General features: G+C 37.2%; 1 protein-coding gene across 2 annotated transcripts in view; it reads right to left on the reverse strand.

The window, feature by feature from the left end:
- Positions 1-822: 822 nt before the first annotated feature.
- Positions 823-27551, reverse strand: part of kcnn2 (potassium calcium-activated channel subfamily N member 2) — a 56824-nt gene continuing 30095 nt past the window's right edge. The window contains exons 6-9 of one of the 2 annotated variants that reach the window (XM_051121799.1): positions 25590-25717; positions 14871-14882; positions 7124-7226; positions 823-2834 (exon numbers count right to left, since the gene is read on the reverse strand). In XM_051121799.1, coding sequence (XP_050977756.1) covers positions 2559-2834; positions 7124-7226; positions 14871-14882; positions 25590-25717 — 519 coding nt within the window. In that variant the 3' untranslated portion in view covers positions 823-2558. The remainder of the gene's footprint in view (positions 2835-7123; positions 7227-14870; positions 14883-25589; positions 25718-27551) is intronic. The other variant, XM_051121798.1, reaches the window with a different exon arrangement.

Below are 27551 nucleotides of genomic sequence, written 5' to 3' on the forward strand. Positions count from 1 at the left end.
CTAAACCACGGGACAAACGTGTGTATGCTAATATAGAGAAGGTCAGCAGGAAAGAGCGTATTTAGGCAAACTAAAGTTAATAGGTGTAATAATAAGATACGTATTAATTAAGATATTAGCCTAATATTTCACCTACCTAACCAGAAACAAGAACAAACATGAATGTTGTCAAGATTCTTGCACTGGAAATCCTGGTTTAGTTTGGCCAACCACAAATGCCTTTTGTTCCTCTGACAGTTTGTTTTTTCTTTTCCTTTCTATAGTACTCCAAATGTTTTTTTCTGGTCTGACCGATTAGTACAGCCCAAAACATGACAATAATTGACCATTTTCAGTAGCAAAATTTAGCCAAATATGCAAGTCTTGTTCATATCTGTGGCATTGTTTAAATTCAGTGCCGCCAGTAAAGCCAATTGATGACGCATCATGAAAACACTCTATAGAATTACAAGGGATTTTGAGGACTTGAAGGTGCTCTGCAGGTTTTTCTCCCCTCAGTGTAGGTAAATCACAAAAATGTATAGTTAGTATAATGTCAAATATTTTATACTTATCGTTTTGAGGGCATGACAGTGTATGGGAATACACAATCATACACCTTAGCATTTCCATGTAAATGCCATGTGACTAATCATTGTTGAGCAAAAGGAAATTTGATTGGACAAAAAAAATTGCATCCACCCCTGAGTACAAGTTGAGTAGTCAATATTTTGTACTGTACATTTTAAAGCCTATATCTATGAAATGTTATGACCTCAAAGCTAACACAACACACTACTGCATTAAACACATAAAACAAAAATGCTCAAACACAGTTTTCTGTTAAATAGTTTCATTTTATTGTTTATATTCATTTTGCATACAGTATTTAATCACTCATAGTTTCTATGTTGGTGAAATTGCTGGATCCACCATTGTTAGGTTGTGTAACCCCTTAATGACATTACACCCTGGGATGTGTTGTTGCTGGGCCAGGTTATGAAATGCACCAATATATCCACCATGAACCCATCATATATCTTTAGAATCTAAAGTGCACAGATCTATCAATAACATGCTATCAATAAATGATAGTAAAGTATGGTGAACCGGTCATAATCCCTCCTGCAAAAAATAGTCTTGACAGACATTTGTGTTTACATTCTGAATGGCGTGAGCCCGACCGACTGGAAAATAAGCATGAGACACTGTAGTTTCGATTTGTGCTGTGGATTTGTTTGACCTTTAACATCAGAAAAAACAGGCTGAATTCACAGGGCCGTCCCAGAGAAATCCATTACAGTACAATGGTATGTTTCGGCTTGCCGGGAAATCTTAAGAAGTTCCCTACCTTCTACCCATTTTGAAAGCTTTGGTTCTGCATTCCACTTCCACATTCAAGTACAGTTCTTTACCACACATCCTTTGAGAAAGACATACGCATTTGGAGGTGTGCTTGTCCCCGTTAATGTACAAAAATAGGCATTTCCAAACATATACAAGATAGTTGCTGCTCTTAAACAGATCTACCTCTAGAAATAGCATCCGGTAGATCTCGTCTCGTTTTGAAGACCGTTTAAGCGTAAAGCACACAGTGTACCGAGGGCGTTTCCTCTCAGCTACTCCACAGAGATACGTCAATCGCCGTTGGAACTAATGGAGCCGTTGGTGCAATAACAGCAGCGATCTAACATCTACATTGTAAGCACAGTCATTTCAGTTGAGGTCTCATTTGCTGCCCTTGCTGTAGCCTACACAATCATTATCGTTGTACATTCTGGCCATTATCCTATGACTAAAGGTGTCTTTCTATTCGAATGAGCAACATAAATTCTTATTATAGTCAGTAAGCGTTGAAGTGCATTGATAAAAAGTGCAAGTATAGATTCAGATGCATTCATTTCGAGAGGAGTAACTTGTTTGCAACACGGCCCCCGGAATAGTCACTTTTAGAGGGCTCACAACAGAAGAACACTACAGCCGATGCCGTTTCCTAACCTAAAAGATATATGCTTTCCTTTGAGAGTGTAAATCTAGGGGTTTCGCTATTCGGAGGGGAAGGGGAGGCATTCCTCATCTGCCCCTGTCTTGGGTTCAGACATGCTATTAGTTCCTCAATAATGCCTGTTGATTCAAAGAACAGGTCAGATCTCATTCACATACGTAGAGACAGACAATTCGGTAGGAAGCACTAGTCTGGCACTATTCGGTGCCGTTTGAGGTCATCACATTGCTTGCTTTCCTGAATTAAGTCCTCCAGGGAGGACTTGCTCACCTGATAGCCCCATCTTTCCATCATTAGTTACTGAGAAAAGTCTCTCTGTGATCCTGTCAACAGAGAAACAGCATCATTTATTGAGGTAAAAAACAAAAAAAAACATCAAAAAAAAAAAAAAAACAAATCGACAAGATATGTGTGGAAGTTTCCATTTCAACCGCATTATCCCCGTTAACCTCTGATGGTGTCATCAGAATTTGGATAATACTTTATTGAAACCATAAGGCTTTACAGTAAAATGCAACTTGGCCATATGATGGCAAAAGTCTTCTCCGGAGAGACGCCGGCTGGGCTGGCAGCTCTAGCTGCTCTCGGAGGAAGTGGGCGGCGCGGTGGAAGATGATCGGCGCCGGGAGACGGACTGCGAGCGCTCGTGGCTGTGTTTGTCGTACGGCTGGAGCTGCACCTCCAGGAAGTCCCGGTGCTGCTGGCTGATCACCTGACTGATGAGGCCTGGAAGCGCCTGCAAGTTGCTGAGCAACGTCTCCAGTTTGGTCTCCAGCAGCGCGATCCTCTTTTCCATGTCCTCGCCCCGCTCGTTCAGGTCCGAGACCAGGTCGTACATGATGTTTTGAGTCTGAGGTGAAGCGAGCGAGAGGTTACAATCAGCAGACATTCATAAATGATCGTTCGAATAGCCTGATCAAGTTTTACTAAACGTCTTTCATCATTTGACCATAAAAAAAAATGAGAAAAACAGATATGTCACAAAGGACATGTCGAACCCCGCTGCATGTGGCAGGCGCTCTAAAAAGCACTCGGGTGATGGATTGCCCTGATGAGAAATGAAGTGTATCGTCCATATTTTTAGACATCTCAATTCCCAGCCGAAGACATAAAAGGTCTTTCATGACATTGCATCATGCGCACAAACTTCAAACTCAGACGTCTAGTTGCAAACAACTCAATGCACCTCACAAACATTAAAAGATGCCAGAAACTTATTTTAGCATTGTTATGAATTGAAAACTCACTTTCAAATGCAAGGCAACGCTTGCTATTTGCTCACAACTGATATTTTAACCAATATTCACAGTTTTGTTAAAGGGATCATGACATGAGAAATCAAATTTGCCTTGTTTTTTGTGCATATAATAGGTCTTTGTACCATTAAAACACCCTGTAAGTTTCATAGCTTAAATGTCCTCCTCATTATAAACAAGGGGCATTATAAAAGATCCAAGGGGCAAAATGACATCACCCGGCACACGGCAACACAACATGGTAAGGGGCGTAACATTTCCGCCCCGCGCTTGAGGTATTCGGCCAATCACAACACACCGGACTGCTGGCTAATCAGAACACACCGCGTTTTTCAGAATGATGAGCTTTGTAAAAATGGACGCGTTTCATAAAGACGGGGCAGAGAGGAGCAACAATACACAAAACAATGTTCTTTTTAGCAACATCAAATGACCACTTTAACCTCAAGGAACATTAAAACATGTCATGACCCCTTTAATATTTTTCCTACAGATAATATTTTTCCTACAAAAAAATGTTGGTCAAACCAATTATTGACTGATGCTTTTTTTACTGATAAAGTGCCAATAATCGGTTTGACTGATTTTTTTTTTTTATTTAACAATTTTCACAAAAGTCTGAATATAAGTTCTAATATTGTCTAACATAGACAAAAGTGCAAATATTGTTACAAAAGTGTGAATATCTCTAAAAATATCAGTCAAACACTTTTAGGTCTCTGCACCTTAGCATAATGCTTAAAGGGAACTCTGGGTATTAAGACTTGTATGGCTTAATATAACAGTATTTTGTTACAGAAATATGTTATTGTTAATATGTTAAATATGTTAAACCTATGTTATTTTAAAAACCCACATTTTATACGTATTTTGAACTATGGGGGCACCATTATTTTGATGATGTAAAATGGTTGTACTCTGTGAGGTACTGGCGCTACCTGTTGCTATTTTTACCGCAATACAAGTCGGAAGATAAAATACTGAAATGATACCACATTGTCGAAGGACAACAAGAGAAGCGATGTCTTTAGTCTTTACTGCTTTCCTAGCGATAAGAAGAGGAGAAAAGACTGTGGATGAATGAAACTTCCTAAAGACCAGCGTCTTTGTTCTCTCCACTTTAGCCCTGATGCCTTTGAGGCTTTTAGTAGACCACAGCTACTGAAAGAGACACAAACGACAAGACAAGAAACGCTAGATGCCATGCTGGCAGGATTTAAACATGTTGATGCTTGTCATGACACTGCAGACACTGTAGGAGTTTCTCAGTGTGGATTTCACTCGATATCCGGGGGCATTTAGACTCCTTGTGGGGGAAAAAAAATTGATGGTACTGCATTTGGTTTAAGTTAACCTTTATATCCATCACCACCTAATAAGCTTTTTCAGTAGCTGTGGTCATCATATTAGTATTTTATTTTCCAAGTTAAAAATAGCAACCATTTCACATCATCGAAATAATGGCACCCCCAATATATGGATTTCTTAAAGGAGAAGTCCACTTCCAGAACAAAGATTTACAGATAATGTACTCACCCCCTTGTGATCCAAGGTGTTCATGTCTTTCTTTCTTCAGTCGTAAAGAAATTATGTTTTTTGAGAAAAACATTTCAGGATTTTTCTCCATATAGTGGACTTCTATGGTGCCCCGAGTTTAAACTTCCAAAATGCGGCTTCAAACGATCCCAAATGCAGTTGTAAATGATCCCAGCCAAAGAAGAAGGGTCTTATGTAGCGAAACAATCGGTTATTTTCATTTAAAAAAATATACAGTTTATATACTTTTTAATGTCAAACGCTCATCTTGTCTTACTCTCCCTGAACTCAGTTCATGACAGTTAGGGTATGTCGAAAAACTCCCATCTCATGTTCTCCCTCAACTTCAGAATCGTCCTATAGTACTGTTTTACCTTTTTTTGTTAAGGGTGTTTGATCTTCTTTGCATGTTCACTTTGCAAAGACTGGGTGACTGATATGGTGCCCCGATTTTGAACTTCCAAAATGTAGTTTAAATGCAGCTTCAAAGGGCTCTAAACAATCTCAGCGGAGGAAGAGGGGTCTTATCTAGCGAAACGATCGGTCATTTTTTTTCGAAAAATAACAATTTGTATACTTTTTAAGCACTAAAGCTTGTGTAGCACAGGCTCAAGTTCATTGTCTGTGTGCTCCGGCTCAAAAAGGTAGAGTATGGTGAAAAACTCCATCTCATTTTCTCCTACACCTTCAGAAACATCCGACATCATTGTGCCTTTTTTGTTAGTCTTTGCACGTTCACTTTGTAAAAGTCTGTAGTTCTGCGTGACTTTTCGACGTGATTCAATAGTACATAACGTCGTGGATGTGCATCCCAGAGCCTGTGCTACAGAAGCTTTTGTGCTTAAAAAATATACAAATTTTTATCTTCCGGAAAAAATTACAGATCATTTAGAGTCCTTTGAAGCTGCATTTAAACCACATTTTGGAAGTTCAAAATCAGGGCACCAATGAAGTCCATTATATGGAGAAAAATCTTGACATGCTTTCCTCAAAAAACATAATTTCTTCACAACTGAAGACATGAACATCTTGGATGACAAGGGGGTGAGTAAATTATTTGTACATTTTTGCTCTAGAAGTGGAGTTCTCCTTTAATATCTGTGGTTCCTTTTAAAGTTTTTTTTTTATTAAACGGTTTTTTTTAAATATTGGGTCTACCAATAAATGGCACCGTCTGATAGGGGAAAAGTTAGAAAAAGTATTCACAGATATGTCTGTAGCCTGTCACGATGTGGGACGAGTTACGCAACGAAGTGTAATACTTTGGCTTAGAGGTTTGTTCAAATCCCTTACCCTAAGTATGAGCAACAGTGACACTTGCCTTAGCAAGCACTAGTAAATATAAAAACACTGCCTTACAAATAATATCATCATCCTAAAAATGAACAAACGGACTTGAAAAATGAAACGGATCGCAGGTGCGGGAACAGAAGTTGCAGACGCACCATATCAGGGCCCGCGGGCCGTCTGAAGGTTGCAGAAGCACTGCAGCTGCTTAAGTTATTTTAAGCTGCATTATAGGATTCATTGCCATTGGGAGCAGCTGCGGCCATGATTAATGTAATACCGCCCTCTGATGGCGAGAGGCAATTACGGCAATGATAAAAGGAGACAGAAACCAGTATGAGTCATATCACATCGCACTCCGCCTCAATGTCACCCTCTCCGGTTTCTTTGGGAGGTGCGGGACAGGAGGGTAATTGGGTAACACTAACTAATGACTCCGACAGAGGTGGCTGGGATGTGACCACTGCGGATGTTTGAATGTCACAGCTCCGGCGTGCGAACGAGCGAGAGTCTGTTCCGGCTGACTCATCAGATCTCGAGTGTATCCCTTTCCCAGGTTGCTGTGGCTTTTGCAGAGTCAGGCTGGCAGCGTGCCTGGTGTTCCCCAAGGCTCGCTCTTTAGTCCGTCTAAAAAATGGCCGTGAGGGGAAGTGCAAATGCAGGCCTTCAAATTTATCAGGCTATTTTAACATCGCAGGTACCCATCAGTTATTCTTTTTTTTCTAAGGAGATGAAAGCTTTTCCGGACCATCAAGCCGCATGATGAATCGTGCGTAGCAGGAGGGAAATAAATAGCGAAAGTGAACGTGAGGACGTTTGGTAAAGGAAATATAATGCATTAACTGACATCAACGATATGCTTAGTTGCTTATGTGTCAGTCCCACATACTAAAAATCACACTGTAGACAAAACATCACGAAAAAGAAAAACAATCTGAAAATCTTGTCTGTTCATTTGACACCTGTAGACTTACAATGTATTGAGATTTGTACTAAAACACAAACGGACCTCCAACGTTCCGTCATGCATTAGTCAAACATTCACTCAAAGGTATCTTACCTTTGCAAGGTCCACTAGAGAGTTTGCTTGGTCATTCAGCTTGCGTTGCTCCATTTTTACACTTCTTAATCTGAACACAAGACCATTCAGAGCCCAATAGTGGCAAGCGGTCAGTACAAAAAGCTTTTGACAGGTTCTCCATTCACAAGCCACACATTTCGGAAGCACTCCTAGGACATGCACAAGACATGAGGAGAGAATGCAGGGATTGAAGGAGCACTGAGGCGCATGCAAGTCAAAACTTCAGTGGGAAGAGGCTGTGGGTCGCTTCATTTCTGAGGGATATTCTTTACCACACCTCTTACAGGAACAAATTAACACATTATGGAAATTATGAAAATAATAATAATGACCTTTGTGATGCTTACAAAAGTACACCTGGGACTCTGATGAGAAGTCAGATATAGTAGAAAGCTTCCAAAAAAAGGTACAGAATTTAGTTCATATTTATAGAACTTTACAAAATGTACATGGCATACAGGTCACTCTCTTCTGGTTCTAAGAGAATATTTTGAAATTTACTTAAAATGTACTTATGGTAGAAGTCTATGGGGCCAGGTTTCAATTGTTGAAATGTACACTGTATACGTAAACACATATGAAATATACACAAAATGTACAGAATATGTGCAAAAATGTAATTAATACAATGACACTAGCATGATAAAACTAATTACTAACCATGTCTGTACTAAGTTATATCCAATATTTCATGGCTATGTACAACCCGTGTAACCTTGTAATGACATTTCAACAAATTTACATTTATTTATTAAGTGATTTACAAATGAGGAATTATCTCAAAAAGATTTCATTAAGATATGTTACAAAAGTCTTTTATTTTATTATTATTTTCTTTTTTTGCTAAAATTTACAAATGAGGAACATTATATATATTATGTTAAAATACTTACAAAAAAGTTTTTTTGTTTGTTTTTTGCTAAGATTTACAAATGAGGAACATTATCTTATGTTTAATTACGTAAAAAAAGTTTTTTAACAAGATTTACAAATTAGAAATATTATCTTGTTAAATTCCTTACCAAAAATTTTTTGGCATACATCCACCGGGATTTTGATAAGATTTACAAATGATGAACATTATGTTATATTACTTACTTTTTTTGTTTTTTGTTTTATTTTCACTAAGGTTTACACATGAGAAAAATTATCTTGTTAAATGACTTACAAAAAAAGTCTTTTAGTTTTGTTGTTGTTGTTGTTTTTCACTAAGATTTACGAATGAGGAACATTTTTTTTTTGTTTTTTTAACAAGATTTACAAATGTTTTTTTTGTTGTTGTTTTTGTGCAAATGAGGAACATTATCTTATAATAAATTATTGTTTATTTTATTTTTTTTTTTTTACAAGATTTACAAATGAGAAATATTATCTTATGTTAAATTACTTACATAAAAAAAAAACAACAAAAAAAAAACATTTATATACATCCACAGAAATTTCACTAAGACATAATTACAAGATTTATAAACTTAATAGTTCAAATCAGAATTTTAATCAGCTTTTATTTTTCTATATATTATATCATTTTTTTTGGTACTTTTGTGGTGCATTTTTGTCATTGTTTTATTGTTTTTATTAGTCATTTAAAATTTAAAAAGTCATTTAAAAAAATATATATATATACACACACACACACACACACACACACACACACACACACACATTTTTATTATTTTTTTTATGACTATCTAGTTTTTAGTCATTTTTATTTCAGTTTGAGTTTTAGCTATTTTAGATACACTAAATAAAAATGGGAAATGCTGCTTGGGCAGCCAGATAAAATAGAGTTGTTTATTGTATTTTAGTTATCATTTAAACAAAAAAAACATACTGTTTTATGGTTTTAGTTTACTACAACAAACAACCCTGGTCCAAATAAGTTATTTTTTACAGAAGAATTTATAAATTAAAATATGAGCTCAACATGTGGCTACCTGATCTCATGACGAAAACATACATGTGGGAACTTTTTTTGCAAGACGCAAAATACGTTCCAATGAGTACATATCACAACAGTTTCCAATGGAAATGAACGCTAGAGGCGGTAAAACAGTGAGCGCTTGTAATCGTTTTTATAGACGGTAGCTTACATTTATCGGTAGCTCAGCCGACATAGGATGTGGGATCCTTGGGTACGAATCCTGTGAAAAACATGACTCACGATGAAAGAGCTGAAAGATGCGTCTTTGCGAGTTCCCATAGGTACGTTTTCGTCATGAGATCAGGTTGATTTTTTGCTTTTAAACCCTCCTGAATGTTTTGCCCCATAGACTTCCATTATAAATGCACTGCTGTAAATGCACTGCTTTTTACAAACTGAAGGACAGTCTAATTTTTCTTTTTCTTTGTGATATTCAACAGCATTTGAACCTGGAACATTCCTTTTAAATAACAACTATAAATCCTGCTTCATATTGCTTTTGCTGTATTTTAAACAGGTCACTGTTGACTGTAAGGAAGCGGAGATAAATGGCCTCTAAGAAGTGAATACTACATCACACAGCTTTGTAAACCAACCCTCTCACTCAAATCCATACTGCTAGCATTAATTATTCATCTCCTCCATTTAATTAGGTTTCTCAGGAACTACTTATCTTCACTATACATTAAGTGTTTTCTTCTCCCGTTCTCAAGGGCACTGCAAACAGCACTCCTGCGAGACGTGTGCGAGTAACGCACACAAATTGCGGTTTGCGTTCAGTATGTTTCCCACACTCACAAGGGAGAAACACAAGAAAGCTGTACTCTGTTTTGGGGGAAAGGGATTGAATCACAGCCAGAGATATTTGTAATCATTGCTGAGAAAGAAGCAACATTTAGCAATTCATTGTGTGGAGACTGACGCATTAAGCGTCAAGTTAAACTCTCTAATTAAACTCGGTGAGTTTGATGACACAGATCAGAGAACAGACAATATGGGCGGCCTCCGGGGACTGGATGGTGATTGGCCCAGATGTAGCAATTTCCGTCCGGGAGAGCTGCATGAAGTGTAGTGTATGGATACTAAGGCTGCGATTCTGCTGCCAACCACCGGAGGGCGCAAAAAGCACCACACAGCAGAATAGAAAAACGAGTGCAGAGTCTGTCAGGAGACTACTGGATGAATCACACACAAACATGTCCAGGTCAGATTTAACAACTAAGGCAAAAGAAAAAATAATGAATTATATTTTGTATACAGAAAATGAACTGTTTTTAGGACCATTAACATTGTTTGGACATTTTCATAACAATTAAGCACATTTTGCCCTCTAGTTCTCATTACCCCCCCCAACCAATACTCCCAAATATAAGTAAAAAAAACAAAAAAAAAACAAAACAAAAACCTTTCACTTAAAAAAACCTTCGATTTTTTTTAAAATAAAAGTTACAGAGGTTACATTACTATAATATATTCCATTGTCCACTTTTTATTTTTACAGTAATTCCCATTATTCTCAAATATAAATATCTTTAAATACACATTTTGTTTATATAAATATGAATATGAATATATATATATATATATATAGAATATTTAAATATTATTATATTATATTATATTATATTATATAAATTACATTAATTCAAGTATATTAACTAAATACAGTAATCTGTTAAACTAATCTTATAGCCTTTATTTATGCTATATTTAATTTATAGGGCATTAAAGTATTTTTCATAATTTAAAATAATTTGTGTGAAGAAAATATTATTATAACATATAAATATAATATATGTGTCTTTTTTACAGTAATTCCCATTATTCTCAGATATAAATATCTTTAAATATAAGTAAATTGTTCATACGAATATTTAAATATTATATATATATTACATATGGAAACATTATTTATTATTATTAAAACACTAAAATTATTCTAATAATTCTAAATTATGAATATTTAAATATATATTTAAATGTTAATATAAACAAAGAAAAATATTTTTATCATATAATTAATATTATAATATTTAAATATTATATTAAATGATTATTTTTTTAAACATTTACATAATATTTTTTAGATAATACATTCCATTGTCCACTTTTTTATAGTAATTCCCATATAAAAAATAGCTGTAAATATAAGTTGTTTATATGAACATATAAGAATACTTTTACAAATTCATGTAAGTTTAATGTAAAATGTAGAAATTCTTATTTAAAAAAAAAAAACTATATTACTTTTTATATATTTACATATTACTTACATAGTATAGTATTAATATATTAATATAAATTAATTTATATAATTTTATTATAATATTAAAATAGCTTTTACATGTACATTATCCAATTATATTTTTTGTTTAATTTATATTGTACTAAAACATTTTTATCATATAAAATATTTAGTGTAAAGAAAAAAAATACTGTGTGTGTGTGTATATATAAAAGACACTGATATTTTTTTATTTTAATCAGCATTAATTAAAGCCACTTCAATAAATAATGATATTTCATTATTATTATTGTTATTATTAGTAATTTATTTATTATGGTTTAAACTCTTTGTTTAAAATCATTGTTGTTTTCCCACTATGGTTATGAGAAACACAGAAAAAAAGTGCTTAATTGTCATGGGAAAAAAAATAATGGTTAAAATCTTAATGGTCCTAAAACAATCAGAATTTTCTAGTAAAAAATAGTTTATTTTTTCTCTGTTTAGATTCTTTTTTTTTATTGGTGGTGAAATATGACCAGGACATCCCCACAGCAAATGCCAGGCACTTCATGTACACAGACATAATTGCTTTTTAATTCCTATTGTTGAAATATTGTTTTACAATAAGTATGTCCAGAGAGAATGGCTCCATTAAATTCATTTTACAGTTGGATGACCGATAACGTTTAGAAAGAGAGCAACTACATCTGACCATTAAAGACATGAAAAGCTTTTCAAAGCATATACAGCTAAATCTAATTTATCTAGGGGCCTCGCATTGTATTTCTAAATCTATTGTGTCAATGCTAAAACGGAGCCTCGCATTTGGCAACTATCCAGTTTTCACATCACAGGTACAATAGAAAAAAGCTCTAGCCTACATGCTGTACATTAACCAAGGCTTCTTGAGTTCTCTGAGACGTGTGTGGTGAACATTAGCTCCTGCTGGGGCAAAGGGAGCAGCGCATTTTGGGATAAAAGTCATTCAGAGGCTCCCTCGGGCACCTGCTGACCTTAGCGCCTGAGAGCTCTTTCTTGCTCGTACGATCCCACACAGAGGCATCGAGCTGTTTGGGTTTTCCTTCTTTCTCCCTACGTGCGTTTTCTTGCAGTCAGTCTGATTCGCCACATGCTGGTCTGAGCTGCAGTGTAAAACTGTAATTGTTGATAGCAGCCGAAGCAAACGTTTCACCCGTTTGCCTCGCTGCATAAGCTTCAGGAAATCATCCAGCATGCTGAAGATGTGGGGAAACGGGCATTACATTGACTGGCAAAATTCAGCGGCCGGCCGATTCACATTCTGACTGCGGGCCTTCATCTGCACCGTTACCGGTCATCCAAGTGGGAAATGAAAGGGTGGTGGTGGGGGAGGGTGGGATATGCGGAGACAAATGTTGTTTCAGGAGCAACTCGGATTCCATGAGCCCAAAGATGCAAAGACGAAACGGAACTGAGAAGCAGGACGTAAATGAAAGAGTTCAGAAACGGTCATCGTTTGGCTCATGGAAGCAAAGTAAGTTTTTAATCAGTGGCTGTCTGATTAAACGTCCCAAATAATCACATTCATGCAACAATGGAAAGAAAACACCCTCGATCATTGATAACTGAAATTCATTGGACAAAACGGTTCGATTTGTGCAGCTGAGAAAAGGCTAAAATGCTAATTGAGTGAATTTCACAAAATCTCCAGGTCACATTTCAGCTCAAAATCAGAATAAAAATATTATGAAACAATTTATTTTATAAAAATAAATGTTATGTTATTTTATGAAATAAAAATGTTATTAAAAAACACTTTTTTTTCGGGCATTATTTTCATTATAAATTAGCATCATTTATTTTGTTTTAATTTATTTATTTTTTAATTCTCATTATTACTAAAAAAATCAAAAGTTATTCTAATATGATGTTTTTATTTAAATCTAGTTAGCACAACAATATATAATATATTTTACATATTTAAATATATTAAAACATTTTGTACATACGTCTTTTTAAAACTAGTACTCGCCAACAATTAATCGCATAAAAATAAAAGGTTTTGTGTACGATATACACTACCGTTCAAAAGTTTGGGGTCAGTACATTTTTATTGTTTCTTTTTTTTTAAGAAATTAATACTTTTATTCACCAAGGATGTATTAAGTTAATAATTAGAAGTTTATTAAAAGTTAATAATAAATAATTTACATTGTTATAAAATATTTATATTTTGAATAAACACTGTACTTTTTAAACTTGTTATTCATGAAAGAATCCTAAAAAAAAAAAAATCACAGGTTCCAAAAAATATTTGGCAGCACAACCGTTGATATTATCCAACATTGATCATTCTAATAATAAATCCGCATATTAGAATGATTTCTGAAGGATCATGTGACACTTAAGACTGGAGTAACAGCTGATAAAAATTCAGCTTTTCATCACAGGAATAAATTCTATTTTAAAGTATGTTAAAATAAAAAACATTATTTTATATTGTAAAAACATTTTGCAATATTACTGTTTTTTTCTATATTTTTAACCAAATAAATGCAGCCTTGATGAGCATAAGAGACTTCTTTAAAGACTATTACAAGTCTTACTGACCCCAAACTTTTGAATGGTAGTGTATGTGTGTACTGTGCATATTTATTATGCTTATATATGTATAAATACACACGCATGCATATATTTAAGAAAAACATGTTATGTTTATATATTAAATATATTTACACAAAAACTTTTTGTGTACAGACATGCACACAAAAACTTTTATTTCAGATGCGATTAATCGCAAATAAGCGTTGCTCAGCACTATTTTTAATTTTACGGTAACTTTACAATAAAGTTCATTAGTTAACTACATTAACATGAACTAAGAATGAACAATACTTTTACAGCATTTGTGAATCTTACTGTTAATTTCAGCATTTACTCAAGTTAACAAGTTAACATTAGTTAAAGCACTCTAAACTAACATGAACTACCAATGAACAACTGTATTTTTATTAACTAACAATAACAAAGATGAATAAATATTGTAATAAATGTATCGTTCATTATTCGTTCATGTTAGTTAATACATTAACAAATGTTAACAATTGACACCTTATTGTACAAGTTTTACCAAATATATATACACACACAAATACTACGATAATGTATAAATACTTTATATTTATAGATATAATAAGGAAGTTTGGTGCACTATAGTAGTGAGAATTTGGGGAAAATGTGCTTTAACTGCACTAATAACAAAAAAAGGCAATTTCTTCAAACTTTCTTTTGATTTTGGGGTGAAAAACCTGGATGTTCTTGAAGTTTCATGAGATTCAACTAATTAGCAATTTTGTTAATAAGTTAAAAAGTTACATTTGATTGTCTCTAATATTCCATTTGTTAAGGAAATTAATTGTAATGAAAAAAAGTGTAAACTTTAAATCATGCTGTATGTAGTATATAGTTTTTAAAGAATGAATTTCACTTATCAAATAAGGGCGTGTACATTTTTTCTGCTCAGGTCATTGGATAGAAATACAAGCTCTCATTTGCATGCACACAACAGATCTGTATCTAAAGGTGAGGCGAAGACTTACTTTCGAGCTCTATTGCATTGTGTTGACACAAACAGGAAAAAAAAAGGAAACATAAAATAGACAAATGAATTATCACAACAGTTAAAATGTGGCATGATTATTCTCTTTAGATCTCCCTGCAATCTCCATCGACACACACAGTCATCAAGTGAAGATTCCGGAAACAGTCCCTTCTGCTCCGCCCACTGACCACCATTGTTAGGCTTACCAAACTACAAGCTACTCATAATTCACAGCCTTTTAAAAAAGTAGTGAGCTACTAATATGTTAAAAAAAAAAAAAGAAATCCACAAAACCAAAATAAAATTAGCTAGATTTACCACATCTGTCATTCACTCATGTAGCGGTTTTCCATTTTTTGTCCATACTGCTAATCAATATTGCTGATAAAACTCAGATGTCATTAACAAAGAAATTTACACTAAATACAAAAAACTGAATTTATATGTGATTTGTAACAAACAGCAGCAACAAACAAAATAATTATTTAAAAAAAAAAGTCATAAAATGACATTGTGGCAAAAATAGCAATCACTAAGTTAAGTGGTTTAAATGTATTTATATTGTCTGTGGAAGGCGTAGGATCATGAAAGCATTCATCCAATCATATTCCTCATTCTGAGGTCTATGATAGGCTGTCCTACCTGCCTGTCAATGCATGTATTTGCATACCTCCATTCACCGTTTGCGGTGACAAGACATATTATCAATGCATTCATTATGCTACTGAGAACGGAAGGCGCCATTATTGTAATATTTTGCGCTTTGTACTGTAATGTTTTCTCACTGGTGAATGAGACATGAGGTAATCTGACAGCATTGCATTCAATCCTCCACCAATGCTGTCTCTCATCGTGTCGCTGGTTAACCTTTGGTCTGCCTGTGTGCCTTCATGTGTTTTGGAGGAGGCGTGGCTTTGGAGAGTGATTTGCAGGGGGGGTGGGATTTTATGCGTTCCAAACTAGTTTGCTTTTGCTAACCTCTCCGAAATCACCTACCCTACCCTTAAAGTAGTTTGTTATTGGAAAAGCAAACCTATTTTAAAAACAGCATAGCAGTCGGCGCTAAAAGCATGGTGTGCAGCGCGCCAATGTGGGGCGCCGTTGCGCTGTGGGCGTCCCGAGTTCGAGTCCAGCCTCAAAGACCTTTCCTGATGTCTACTCTACAATGTCCTTTCACATCAGGCAAAAATGTCAAAAATAAACCTTAAAAATAAACAGTATCATAAGTTAGTTAGTTGGTGGCCATTCACACAGTTGTGCACTAGACCTTTTTTAATTCTACTTATTTCTATTTTTTTTAATTCTACTGATCTTTATCTTGTTTTTAAATGTGAAAACATATTCTGTGTTAATGAGCCACTAAGGTCTGTTCACACCAAAGATAACAATAACTATAACAATAAAGTTTTAAGAACTGTTCTAAATATATGAAAATGGAATGTTCACAAAGTATAGACACACAGGAACAGTATTGTTGGATTTAATTTCAGAATGACTTCTTCCAGCTGACAAACAATAAGAACAGCTGACAGCCAATCAGAATACATCCTGCTTTAAAAACCTTGAGCACTTAAAGCAGCAGACGACAAAATTGCAGTGCGCGATAATAGCAAAAAGAACTTTACCTTACGCTGATGTGGACGCTAATATAGTTATCGTTATTTATGATTATGATGATGCTGCATGGTGATTGTTACAGCATGCTAAGGGTTACTAGAACATTGTAGATGGTTGCTGGGTGGTTCTGTGTAATTTCTAGGGTCTATCTTGTGGTTGCTAGGAGTTCTAGGGGTTGCTAGGTGGTTCAGAGTGGTTGCTGGGTGACTTCTAGGGTCTGTCTGGTGGTTGCTAGAAGTTCCAGGGGTTGCCTGGTGGTTCTAAGTGGTTGCTGGGTAATTTTTAGGGTCTTTCCAGTGGTTGTTAGAAGTTCCAGGGGTTCCTAGGTAGTTCTGAGTGGTTGCTGGGTGATTTATAGGGTCTGTCTGGTGGTTGCTAGGAGTTCCAGGGGTTGCCTGGTGGTTCTAATTGGTTGCTGGATGATTTATAGGGTCTGTCTGGTGGTTGCTAGGAGTTCTAGGGGTTGCTAGGTGGTTCTGAGTGGTTGCTGGGTGATTTATAGGGTCTGTCTGATGGTTGCTAGGAGTTCCAGGGGTTGCCTGGTGGTTCTAATTGGTTGTTGGATGATTTATAGGGTCTGTCTGGTGGTTGCTAGGAGTTCTAGGGGTTGCTAGGTGGTTCAAAGTGGTTGCTGGGTGACTTCTAGGGTCTGTCTGGTGGTTGCTAAGAGTTCCAGGGGTTGCTAGGTGGTTCAGAGTGGTTGCTGGGTGATTTTTAGGGCCTTTCCAGTGGTTGTTAGAAGTTCCAGGGGTTGCTAGGTAATTCTGAGTGGTTGCTGGGTGATTTATAGGGTCTGTCTGGTGGTTGCTAGGAGTTCTAGGGGTTGCTAGGAATTCTAGGGGTTGCTGGGTGATTTATAGGGTCTGTCTGGTGAGTGCTAGGTGCTAGGTGTTGCTAGAAGTTCTAGGGGTTGCTATGTGGTTCAGAGTGGTTGCTGGGTGACTTCTAGGGTCTGTCCAGTGATTGCTAAGAGTTCCAGGGGTTGCTGGGTGATTTCTAGGGTCTGTCCGGTGATTGCTAGGAGTTCTAGGGGTTGCTAGGTGGTTCTGAGTGGTTGCTGGGTGATTTCTAGGGTCTGTCCGGTGATTGCTAGGAGTTCTAGGGGTTGCTAGGTGGTTCCGAGACATTGCTGGGTGATTTATATGGTCTGTCAGGTGGTTGTTGAGAGTTCTAGGGGTTGCTAGGTGCTTCTGAGTGGTTGCTTGGTGATTTCTAGAGTCTGTCTGGTGGTTGCTAGGAGTTCTAGGGGTTGCCAAGTGGTTCTGAGTGGTTGCTGGGTGATTTCTAGGGTCTGTCTGATGGTTGCTAGGAATTCTAGGGGTTGCTAGGTGCTTCTGAGTGGTTGCTGTGTGATTTCTAGGGTCTGTCTGGTGGTTGCTAGGAGTTCTAAGGGTTGCTGGGTGATTTCTAGGGTCTGTTTGGTGGTTGCTAGGAATTCTAGGGGTTGCTAGGTGGTTCTGAATGGTTGCTGGGTGATTTCTAGGGTCTGTCTGGTGATGGCTAGGAGTTCTAGGGATTGATAGGTGGTTCTGAGTGCTGGGTGTACATGGTGGTTGCCTGTGGTTCTGAGTGGTTGTTAGGCTCTAAATGATGGTTGCTAAGGCATTCTAGGTCATTGCTAGGGTGTACATGGTGGTTGCTAGTAATTCTGTGTGATTTCTAGGTGGTTGATGGGTTGTTCTGTGTGGTCGCAATGGTCTGCATCATGGTTGCAGGGGCTCTGTGGGTTGCTACAAACTGCAACGTGTGCTTCCAGAATGTTAACAAGCATTGATATGAATGCTAATAAGGGTTGTTTATAAATCTTTCCAAAAGTTTCCAACAAATGCTGGAAAGTTTATGAAAATTTCCCACTCCTTTGCAACCGTAACACTAAGAGTTATTATTAATAGTTTGTGAGACGTTGCAAGCTGGTTGCTATGGCATATGGGTGGTTAGGAGGATGTTGCTAGAGGGTTCTGAGTGGTTGCTAGGGTAGTCGGTGTGATTGATAGGTGGTTACTAGGGGTTTTGGCTGGTTGTTAATGCATTCTATTGGTGATTAGATGATTTTTAAGATTAGGGTTAAGTAGTTGCTATGGCATTCTGGGGGTTGCTAGGATATTCTAGAAAGTTGATTGCTAGGAGTTCTAAGGGTTGTTAGGGGATTCTGATTGATGCTGTATCATTGCTAGGGTCCACATGGTGGTTGGTGGTTGATAATTTAAAACCGTCATGGGTCCTGTGTCTCACCTGGTTGCCTGTTGATGCCAACATTGCTTAAAAAGTTGTCCCGTGTATCATCAGCCTTATAGTTGGTGTCTTGGTGTGAACATGCCTTTACTGAAACATGTATCTCCGCCCTAAACTCAAGCCATTGGTTGAGGTAGACCAGATCATAAACCAAGTGTTTTGAAAGCTTCCCAAATCCGCAATGTTTTCACTCATTGGATATTCAACCTTTATCCCAAACCATAAAGAGACCCTAGAAAGAGCAACTTATTTCGGAACGCCTCAAATTGTGTCTTCTTTCTGACCTTCATTAACACGCCAGATGCGCTGTGTGTCAGTCTTGCACCACTCGTTTAGCTAACGACACTCTGGCCCAAGAGTGCTGATCTTACGGACCTTGCTGATGATTAAAGCAGGGGGTTGGTGGCACAGCAGGTGGTGCATGTAATGCTGCACACAGGCTTGAGTTACAGCTGGCACCACCCACGCAACCGTCCACCCCCTCCTCCCGTTCTGCATGCGCATACCACGGACGTTCTCTCCCAGTCCCCAAAGCCACCGTTCGCAACCTTGGTCGTGACGTGCCATCATCATCACTGCCCTGTCAACAGCGCATTTGCTTATCACAGCCCGGCACCTGCCTCTACAGCGGAGGACAAACAGACCTCCAAAAACAAGATGTGTTCCTTTTTTCCTGTGTGGCCTCGGCATGCGTAGGACATCTAAAACGTACCTTGGCCTGAAGATGGCCTGTAGATAATTCAGGCGATTCGCTATTCTAGAACTAATGCATGATAAGAACGGCCTCGATCAGTGGAAATCGATCCTAGCCGTCCTCATTATGCAAAACAGCATGCATTCAGTGTTAAAGGACACACGCCGGAGCCATTAGTGAAGACTGAGCCAACTGGAAAGTTTAGGATTTGGCCTGCGACGGCGGTTTCCTGTCTTTATGGGTCTGGAATGGTGCCAGGGGCTCTTTAAACCTAAAAGACATTGAACAGAATCAGGGGGAGTGAATTAAAATAGAAGATGGGAAACCACAGGCCTGTCAAGACAGGCACACACACCTGACTGGCCGTATTGACGCTCACATATAGTCTTAATGAAGGCATGTGAACACATATATAACCATAAAAACACAAGAACGCACGCTAATGGTTTTACACAGTGCCGGGAGCAATTTGACCATTAATCTGTGGTGTCATGTGTGAGCAGCAGCCTGTGGTTTATGCGTCCTGACTGAACATTACCCGCTCGCCTGTATTCCCAACAATGCTGCTGCAAGCAATCTCAGAATGTTTTCTTTCAGCTATGTGCATATAAAAAGAGCCAGGACATTGTATGATGTTATGCTCAACGTTATTAGCTGTGATGTATCACGCAAACCGCAGCCCACTGGTGTCTGATTCCATTCCGGGGTAAGAGTGAAACTGAGCAGACAAATTAGAAGTTTAAATACACTGTCTTGATCATTACCAGCTTTACATAATGAATCAAGATAATTGAGTGGTGAGAAAAAACAACAACGACAGATTTTTACTTCTGAAGAAAAGTTTTAACTACTGTGATGCACAAGGTTTCAGTGTGCTTGCAAGGTGATTGCTGAGTAGTTCTGAGTGGTGTCTAGGGTCCACTTGGTGGTTATTAGGATCTAAATGGAGGTTGCCTGGGCATTCTGGGGTTGCTAGTACATTCTATGTGTTTGCTGGATGGTTTTGTGTGGTTGCTAATGTCTACCTGGTGGTTACTAGGAGTTCTAGGGGTTCTTAGGTGATTCTGAGTGGTGCTAGGGTCTAAATGATAGTTACTAAGGCATTTTGAGATTGTTAGGACATTCTAGGTCATTACTGGGTGGTTCTGTGTGGTTGTTAAGGTTCTTCTGGTGGTCGCTAGGAGTTCTAAGGGTTGTTAGGTGATTCTGAGTGGTGCTGTATGGTTGCTAGGGTCTACATGATGGTTGCCTGTGGTCCTGAGTAGGGCTGAAATGATTCCTTGAGTAACTCAAGTAACTCGAATACAAAAAAATTAGTTTAGTCCATTTACTGTAGCTACACACGGAACACTGTGTTTCCCCACAAACCATTATTTAATGGACATATTTAAGACTGTAAATTAATGGTGGTTAAGTTAGCTATGATTTGTGAAAGACTAAGTGCCATTTATGTTGACTGTCTCATTCTCTCTCTGTGACACACAGAAAGTTAGAAAGTTAGTCAATATCAAATGAAGAGTGCCTCAGCATTATTACAAATGTAAAACTGATTTTATGCAACAGTTCATCAATAAACAAGAAGTTAATATTAAGAGACTTACATCTTAGACAGCATATTGCCTGTTTTATATTGCTCTATTTCACCAATACATAACCATTCCAAACACAGCCACAGCACTGTTTTGCATCTTTGAGCAACAAAACGGTGTTTCGTTCTTGAATGAATCACCCATTAAATGATTCAGTTCAATCGCAATGACTCACTGACTTAACAGTGACTTCCTGCCGCCTACTGGCGGTTTTGATTTCACATTTAAAGTATCTTTTTTAAAATACATGTAAATATCAGTATTCAGTGTTTTATTTAAAATAAAATATTATTTATGCATTTGTAACTGTGAGTTAAATGCATTCATGTCCCTCTGAGCTTAATTAAATAGTGGGTAAATAGGCCTACATCTAAATGCCTCAATTTCTTGATTTATGCATTAATTTTAGGTTGTAATGTTTACCTTTTTCTAAAGTAATGTGAAATAGTTTTTTGTATTTTATTCATATATATACACACACATATACATATATATATATATATATATATATATATATATATATATATATATATATATATATATACACAGTATATATATATACACTCGGTATATAATCGGTAGATTACTAAAATAATCGATAGGTACAGCCCTAGTTCTGAGTGGTTGCTAGGGTCTAAATGATAGTTGCTAAAGCATTCTGGGTGTTGTTATGAAATTCTGAATCATTGCTACGGAGGCTCTGTGTGGTTGCTAGGGTCTATATGGTGGTCGTTAGGAGTTCTAGGGTTGTTAGGTGATTCTGAGTGATTGCTGAGTGGTGCTGTATGGTTGCTAGGGTCTACATTGTGGATGCATGTGGTTCTGAGTGGTTGCTAGGGTCTACATGACACTTGCTAAGGCATTCTGGGGGTTGTTAGGACAATCTAGGTGGTTGTTGGGTGGTTCTGTGTGGTTACTAGGATCTACCAGGTGGTCGCTAAGAGTTCTAGGCATTGTTAGGTGATTCTGAGTGGTTGCTGAGTGGTGCTGTATGGTTGCTAGGTTCTACAAGGTGGTTGTTTGTTGTTCTGTGTGGTTGCTAGGGTCAAAATGATAGTTGCTAAGGCATTCTGGGGGTTGTTAGGACATTGTAGGTCATTACTGGGTGGTTCTGTGTGGTTTCTAGGTAGTTGTAGGGTTATTCTTTGTGCTTTTGATGGTCTAAATATTGGTTGCTATGGCATTACTGTGTGGTCTATCCAGTGGTTGCTAGGTGGTACTGTGCAGTTGCTAGGATGTACATGCTGGTTGCTAGTGGTCCTCGTGGTTTCCAGATGGTTGTTGGGTTATTCTGTGTGGTTGCTAGGGTCTACGTGGTCGTTGCTGGGGCATTCTGGGGTGGCTGGGATATTCTAGGTGGTTGCATGGTCTCCATGGTTGCTATGGTCTATCTATTGGTTGCTCTGAGCTTTAGGGGTTGCTAGGTGGTGCTGTGTCATTGCTAGGTTGTACATGGTGGTTGCTAGTGGTTTTAAATGGTTTCTTGGTGGTTGGTGGGTTGTTCTGTGTGGTTGCTAGGGTCTACATGGTCATTGCTAGGACATTCTAGGTGGTTGCTGGGTTTGTTTAGTGTGGTTGCTAGGGTCTACATGGTCGTTGCTAGGACATTCTAAGTGGTTGCTGTGTTTGTTCTTTATGGTTGCTATGGTCTACCTGGTGGTTTCTAGGAGTTCTAGGGGTTGCTAGGTTGTTGCTATGTTGTACATGGTCATTGCTAGTGCTTCCAAGTGGTTTTCAGGTAATTTATGGGTTGTTCTGTGTGATTGTGAGGGTCTAAATGATGGTTGCTACAGGGTTGCTGGGGTATTACGGGGGTTGCTATGACATTCTAGGTGGTTGCTGGGTTTGGTCTGTGTGGTTCCTAGGGTCTACCGGTGATTGACAGGGTGTTCTGTGTGGTTGCTAGACATTGTGAAGTCCAATCTGAGTTTGTAAGACATTGTAAAGTGACTATGTGCTATGACATTCTAGGTAGTCAGGATGACGTTGCTAGGTTGATGGTAGAACATTCTCTGTGGTTGCTAGGGTATTTGGTTGCTAGGTGTTCTGAATGGTCGCTAGGCTGTTGCTAAGTAGAAGATAGGATGTCGCTAGAGTGTTCTGTTATAACATTAAGATGGTTGCTCAGTGAAACATAGATGCAGAACAAAAAGGGAATTACAAATGAGATAAATGTTTTCTGCAAATGAGTGTGCAAATTTTTATCAATGTTTATCTTTTTTTTGATTTAGCTAATTATGCTGAAAGTACATCTTTCAATAATGAATATTTGTCTTTATGAGCATGGTTGATTTAGCTAATTATAAAAGAGCAGCGCGAGACAAAATAAACAGACGGCACTCAATAATCTCATCTAAATGCGTGAAACGTGTCTCCTCTAGATCAAAATCATGGCCATACATTTCAAAACTTAGCAGGATAAATAAATCTTATCGCTGAAAAATGATTTAATGTTGGTTCATAGCTAGCATTAAACTGGACACTGCGCTAATGTCATAGAGCAGATGAAAAGTGGGACAGAGTGATGAATAAACTTTAAATGAGGAGAGAAAAGAGAGAAAGGAAGAGAGAGTCTGACAGAAGCCTAAAATGAAAGGCGGTGAAACTCGTCCCCTGACACCTTCATGAATAGTGAAACAGGAGTAAAGGACGATAGGATGTGCTCTCCACATCCGTCATGGTTTCCAGTTGCTTTAGAGATGCTCCTCATTCAATATTAGCTTACACGGCCCACAATTACAGCGTTAGCCTTGGACTTCAAAGCTGTTTCACTGCTTTGATACTGTTGCTTTGAGATACACACACTACCTGAATTCAGTTCAGTTTTAATTACAGTATTTCCTTAGGTCTTGTTGAAGATCATTTTCAACCTTTTTACAGCACTTTTTGAATTATGATATGCTTTTGAAAACATTTTTGCACTTAACTCAACAATTAAAGGGATAGTTCACCCCAAAATGAAAATTCTGTCACTGTTTACTCACTGTTTCTTGTTTCTCACTTCTGCTGAACACAAAAGAAGATATTTTGAAGAATGTGGGTAAATGATGACAGAATTTTCAGTATATATATATATATATATATATATATATATATATTGATGTAGGCATTCAATTATTTTTTTTTATTTTAACCTGATAAAGTTTGGGGTCAGTAAATTAATATATAAAATATATAATTATATAGAAATGTAAATCAATTAAATAAATAAATAAATAAAAAACGTACTACCAGTCAAAAGGTTTTGAACAGTAAAATTTTGAAATATTTTTACTATTTAAAATAACAGTTTTCAATTTTATATACGTTTTAAAATAATAACTTATTAATTTATTCTTTCGTAATTTATTCTTGTGATTTCAAAGCTGAATTTTTAGCATCATTACTCCAGTCACACGATCCTTCAGAAATCATTCTAATGATCTGATTTGCTGCTTTCTGAAATGTAACTTTGATCACAGGAATAAATTACATTTTAAAATATATTTGAATGGAAAGCAGTTATTTTAAATACTAAAAATATTTCACAATATTACTGCTTTTGCCCTATTCTGGATCAAATAAATGCAGGCTTGGTGAGGTGAAGAGGCTTCTTTAAAAAACATTAGAAATTTACTGTTCAAAAACTTTCGACTGGTACATTTATGAATGCTAGGTATATATATATATATATATATATATATATAAAGATTAAAGAATCTTCTATTTTTCTATTGAAAAATAGTATTTCTTCTATTTTGACTTCTTATTTTGATACACTAATGTGCTTTACAAGCATAAAATACAGTTTTATATGATTTAGAAGTTTAACACAACTTTTTCTCATTAAAAATCAAACATGGTAGAAGATAAAATCTGTTAGGTGGAAAAAACCTTTTAATTTGTGTGTAAATAATAAAAATCAGTTCAAAAGTATAATTTTTTTCTTACCATTAACAGGCATCTCAACCATTTAGTTAAGGCTCATAATGGAAGGTTGGTAATGCTTCCTGTAATGTTTTACACTGTATTGCTAAAAAGAGTGTTTTGTCTGTGGTAAAGACTTGTGGTAAAGTGCTTTATAACCCAACAATAAAAGGCCACAATTTCGAGCTAGTATCTCTAAGAGTGGCTGAAAATAAAACATGGTGAAGAAACTACAAACCCAGAGGGTTTTAGCTGAAATGAGGTGGGTTTGTAACCATTTTGCCTTTTGGGTTTCCCAAATAATCAGTCACTGGAAAAGACTGACATTTACAGGGCACTTACGTCCTTTTTTAGATGGCCCATAAATACCAAGAGTGAGACTGATGGGGAAAAAGCAAGTGTCCTCACTAGTGCCTTACTGAGGGCTAAATTAACTACGGAAGAACAGAGCGTCAACACAACGAGTGATACTAAATATCACAAATGACCAAAACAAATATGGTACAAATGGATTTACCCATTCAACAAAAATGAATCCGTCATCAGCAAATCCTCCTACCCTGGGCTACAGGTGTCAAACAATTCAGAGCTCAAACCATTTAACTCTCACTGAAAAACAGACACATACATAAAGGGGTGCGAGAAGTCCTGACGGGTCTCCAGAGGTCTGACTTACTGGTGAATGGCTTGAAGAAACTTGCGCTGATGTTTCCTGACTTTGGCGTGGTCCATCTTCCTCACCAGCTTGGTGTTTTTATAAATGAGCCACGTCTCCCTGAGAACATTAGCAGCTGTGTTTTTCACCTGTGGGAGAGTTAGCATTGTAACATTCAGCGCTCGGTTCTGCTGAGGCGTCCTGGGCCCCGATGTTTGAACGTGGCTTACTTGGTTTGCATAATAAGTTTCAGGATAGAGTAAACATTGGATAGCTGCTGGAATAGTTAGCTCGCTAGCAGTCGGGTCTTAGATATATTGGTCTATTAACTCAAATTGTGATTTAGGCAATAAAAGTAAATAGGACAAGTGCTCAGGGACTCTCCAGGGTGTTTCAAAAACGTCAAAAAATTACCATTAAAGTTTGACCATAACATAGCAGATGGGACACTGAAACTTGCTTGAAAAAAACACTGTAGAGCTTAAAGGGGTAGTTCAGTCCAAAATGAAAATTCTGTCATTAATTACTCACCCTCCTGTTTTTCCAAACCCATAAGATTTCATCTTCAGAACACAAATTAAGATATTTTTGGTGAAATCTGACCCTTCATAGACCGCAACACAACTGACACGTTCAAGGCCAAGACGCTCATTATTCAGCTTTTTTTAAGGCACAATATGTAAAATTATTTAATTAAAATATCCAAAAACCCTTAGAATAGTGTTATGTATTTTCTTGACTGTACTTTACATTACTCCCAAATGTTTACAAGAATGTTTAAATGCAAAGAAATAAGAATTTAAGGGCATGTTCACACTTGACATGTTTGGTTCGATTAAAACAAACTCTGGTGCGATTGCTCTGTTAGTGCGGTTCATTTGAGTAAGTGTGAACGCTGCCATCTAAACCCTGGTGTGCACCAAACAAGTGAAACGAGACTGATTCCAAATGAACTCGGTTTGAATGAAATATGAATGTAAAACGGACCAAATACTTCTAAACAACCCAAAAAAAGGGAGTAATGACAAGATGCGACGCTATGCGACATGATTTCAGGAAGGGAACAAGCGGTGTATCCAAAACAAAATGAGGTAAAGTGCATTTTATGAGCTCTTTGAGAGTTTGCAGGTGGTGAAAATAAAATCATATGCATGCAACAATGAGCGTGCTTAGTCCAGCAGACAGCATTAGGTGTTTTTTCGACTTAAAGCAGCGCTCAGCAGACTGATCAGTGAATGGGTACTTTAATGTCATACACCCACAGCGCCGCTTTAAGGCGAACGCACCGTTTCCTTTTGTTCAAAATGTTCGGTGAGTTCCATTAAGACATATACTTCATTCAACCCGACCAATCAGGTTGTGAACATATCGCTGTTCGCTGTCAAAAATGCCAGTGTGCTAAGCGGATTAGGACCAAATGTATTATTTTCTTTTTGGTCTGGACCAAATGAACCAAATGAACCGACCTACAAGTGTGAACACACCCTAAGTAGTGTAATGAACCGTGTCATTGCGTTGCCTGGCCAATGACATCAAACACCTTCGATTTCCGGTTTTATTTAGTAGAAAACATCCCAGTTCAACATCCTCAAATGTATCTAGTATGACAAAACAGCACTGTTTTACCCCACATACGCATGACTGGAAGGAGCGGAAGCGCTCGACTGTGACATAATAACAGCTCTGCTGCTTTTAAGCTGTGTATCGCACTTGTCCTTCATTAGCAATCGCCCCAGCTGCCAGACGACTTTCAGCTCCACCCTGCTTCATACTACTGTGACATTACTAAAATGTTAATATATTAGGTCACTGATGAACATGATTTCTGCCTGAGTCCCGTTGGATTGCATCGGCTGTGACAATGAAGACGACAACTCCCATGATTCCATACTTAATCACAGCGTCATCAAACTACGCCTTTGTTTCGTTGTTTGTTTTGAATATGCACTTTCTAGCGGCGAAAATTACATATTGTGCTTTTAA

Source organism: Labeo rohita, chromosome 10 (assembly GCF_022985175.1).
Source record: "Labeo rohita strain BAU-BD-2019 chromosome 10, IGBB_LRoh.1.0, whole genome shotgun sequence".
Lineage (NCBI taxonomy): Eukaryota > Metazoa > Chordata > Actinopteri > Cypriniformes > Cyprinidae > Labeo > Labeo rohita.